The sequence below is a fragment of the Microtus ochrogaster genome, chromosome 10 (assembly GCF_000317375.1).
Source record: "Microtus ochrogaster isolate Prairie Vole_2 chromosome 10, MicOch1.0, whole genome shotgun sequence".
In the NCBI taxonomy this organism is placed as follows: Eukaryota; Metazoa; Chordata; class Mammalia; order Rodentia; family Cricetidae; genus Microtus; species Microtus ochrogaster.
This window is the reverse complement of record NC_022016.1, coordinates 34,806,706-34,809,665: the sequence shown is the minus strand read 5'-3', so window position 1 is coordinate 34,809,665 and position 2,960 is coordinate 34,806,706. Positions and strand designations below refer to the sequence as shown.

Below are 2,960 nucleotides of genomic sequence, written 5' to 3'. Positions count from 1 at the left end.
AAAAAAAAAAAAAAAAAAGAAAAACCAGAAGGAAAAAAAGCAGTGGCCTTCTGTTTTTATAGATAGTGTTTTGGATGGAACTGAGGACCCTGAGTATAGCAGGGAAGTGTTCTACCACAGAGCTACACCTCTAGCCCAAGAAATGTTTCCTAAAGAAAAAGACTAAAGCTACGTGTAGAGCACACCTTTAATCTCCGCAGTCTGTGCATTTGAAACCAGCCTTGTCAACAAAGAACTACACAGTGAGGCCTTGTCTCACTAAATAACAGAGCAAACATTTCAAGCTTGCAAACTGTGCCTCACTGTGGGACTCAGGTGCTGACAATGTCATCTGCCCAAGCCTCAGGGTGTAAGTGGGAAGTAAGGAATTTGGGGAATCTGGGTCAAGTATGGGATGAAAGCACTTACCGGAGATCTCAGAGAACTTGGGGCTGCTCCCACCGCCTACCAGGGCCAACAGGTTGGATCGGTGCAGCATCTCTACCAGGCCCACGCTGCCTACCTGCTCGTGGTCTGCACAGGGACCAGAGTGTCAGTAGAGGTAGATGCCAATGCCCATATCAGCCTTTCTGCCCACTGTCCCACCTCTCCTGCCACTCACCCAGATGCCCCTTCTCCATCAGTGGCTCCACATTATAGATACGTACGCCTGTCTCCATGGCACAGCAAAAGCAACCTGCGGATGAAAGGAATCTGTCTGCCTCAAACTTGTAGGGCTCACAGCCATCTCTGACCCTTCTTTCCCATCCTTCCCACAAAGATACAATCACAAGCTTACTTTGGTCTTGGTTGAAATGGAGGCTGGTCACACCTCGAAGTGGCGGCTGAGACATGGTGCAGGACCGCTTCCCTAGGCACAAAAATGACAGCGTTGCGAAGAGTTCTCGAGTGTCCTCTCTTAAGTCCTACAACTTCTGTCCCCGGAACGATTTCTTCTTCCTTGCCACTTTGTCTATTTTGTTTTGAGATAGGGTCTTGCTACGTAGCCCTGGCTGTCCTGGTACTCCCTAGGTAGCACAGGCTGGCTTTTAATTCCCAGCAGTCCTCCAGACTCCACCTCCTGAGTGGTGGGATTACAGGCGTGTGCCATCACGCCCGGCTTCCTCCCCAGACTGCAAAAAACAAAAAACAAGCGGAGTATACCTCAGAGTATTTGTTCAAACCAAGACCACAGGCAGAATGAATCTTGCCCGACAATGACAGACTTACAACTGCCAGAAACACCAACCCTTATTGAACTTATCAGGAAGTAATGGGTAGAGGATAGCCCATGATACATCGTCCCTCCAAGCCGTTCTTGGCTCTAATGTCTGACATGACCTCACATCTCTTCCCACACGCTTCCCATCCTCACACCCGCACCCAGATCCACCTGTCAGGTAGTGTCCATCTCCATGAGTCTGCTATGACTGTCCATCACTCACAGAACTCCCCCCTCGTGCTTTTCTAACTCTCATTTATTGCCCCCAGGACCCCATTCACACCTCCATGCAATACATTTCCCAAACCCATCTCTCACACTGCTAATTCTGATCACCGAGGCAAGCCTGGGAACTCCCTCCACGCCCTGGACTTATTTCCTGAAGCCCCCACCTGGCGTTCCTTTGACATTCTAAATTCTTCACACTTGACACACACGTCATTCCTTGTACTCTCTACCCATGACTCCTAACTGAGGTGACCCAATGCTACTCATGAGCCCCTTTCCCCCTAAAATGTGTCCCTTTTGTTCACACGTTGTCTCCCGAAGACCCTGCCCTAGGGCACAGATACTCTCTAAAGACCCTTCTCCCAGTACACACCACTCGGAAAAATCTACCTAGGAAAACTTCGACCTGCTTCTCTGTCTCTTGTCAAACCCCATCATTCGAAGACCTCTGTCCAGACACACCTCCTACCCACCCTCTAAGACTTTAAACCTACTTCTGCTGTAACTCCTGGGTATTGCTTCTACATGAGCCATACTCTGAATAGCAGCAGCTTCCAAGGCTCTCTTCTAGATCGCTCGTCCAAATACCCACACCAACTAAGAACCCTAATTGAAATGCCTCAACTTCTCTCAAAAGTCTTGTTCCTTTCCCTTTCCATGACGGCACCGACTCTAGCCGCCAGTCCCCAACCATGCACCACCTGTCAAGACCTCTAGTAGAAACACCCACCCTGCGACCCCGATCAACTCTTGGATCGTGCTCCGGCTGCGCGTTGCTTTTGCTGACTTGATCTTCACCCCTCCCTGACCCCTACCCTAGGTATTGGTGCCGCCTCCGGCACGAATTTCTGACCTCCCGGGCTTTGGTGCCCGGTTCCGCTGTTTACATCAGATCTTACTTCCGGAGGAGGGAGTCTGTGACCGGAAGTGACTCATCCTGGCCCTAAAATCCGCCCACAACTCCTCGCTCCCAGTGCGCGGATCTGTGGAGCATCCAAATAGTAGTAGAGTCCTCCGAGGGGCGTATCGGGAGGAGAGGGAGGGCCGATGGGGTACTGGAGGCACAAGAGATTGCCCAAAGGCAGGACTATCTAAGGGAACCCGGAGAGAGAAAGAGGGCCTGCCCCCTAAACGGAAGCGGGCCAAGCATTGAGCTCGTTAATCCACCCAGAGATAGAGGGGTGAACCTCCCAGGCTAACAAGTTAGTCCTCTGAATTGGGCTAGAGTGGCTGTTGGATGTTTGCGTTTTATGGCTTTGGAAGCTCCAGGTTGAGAGGAAGATAAAAAAAAATCTTGAAAGTTGAGATCGCCTCGGGCGGGGGATGATGCAATGGGATTTTACTTTCTTTTCCCTACCCTGTCCCTAGCTGTTTGTTTACAAAAATGATACTTTTTTATATATTTATTTATTATGTATACAATATTTTGTCTACATGTATGCCTGCAGGCCAGAAGAGGACACCAGACCTCATTACAGATGGTTGTGAGCCACCATGTGGTTGCCGGGAATTGAACTCAGGACCTTTGGAA

The 2,960-nt window shown here is 49.9% G+C and overlaps 1 protein-coding gene across 1 annotated transcript in view; it reads right to left on the bottom strand.

Moving 5' to 3' along the window:
- The window catches only part of Wdr45 (WD repeat domain 45), a 6,101-nt gene extending 3,762 nt beyond the window's left edge, over positions 1-2,339 (bottom strand). The window contains exons 1-4 of the mRNA XM_005352781.2: positions 2,160-2,339; positions 779-850; positions 602-676; positions 409-513 (exon numbers count right to left, since the gene is read on the bottom strand). Coding sequence (XP_005352838.1) covers positions 409-513; positions 602-676; positions 779-833 — 235 coding nt within the window. The 5' untranslated portion in view covers positions 834-850; positions 2,160-2,339. The remainder of the gene's footprint in view (positions 1-408; positions 514-601; positions 677-778; positions 851-2,159) is intronic.
- Between the last annotated feature and the right edge of the window lie 621 nt (positions 2,340-2,960).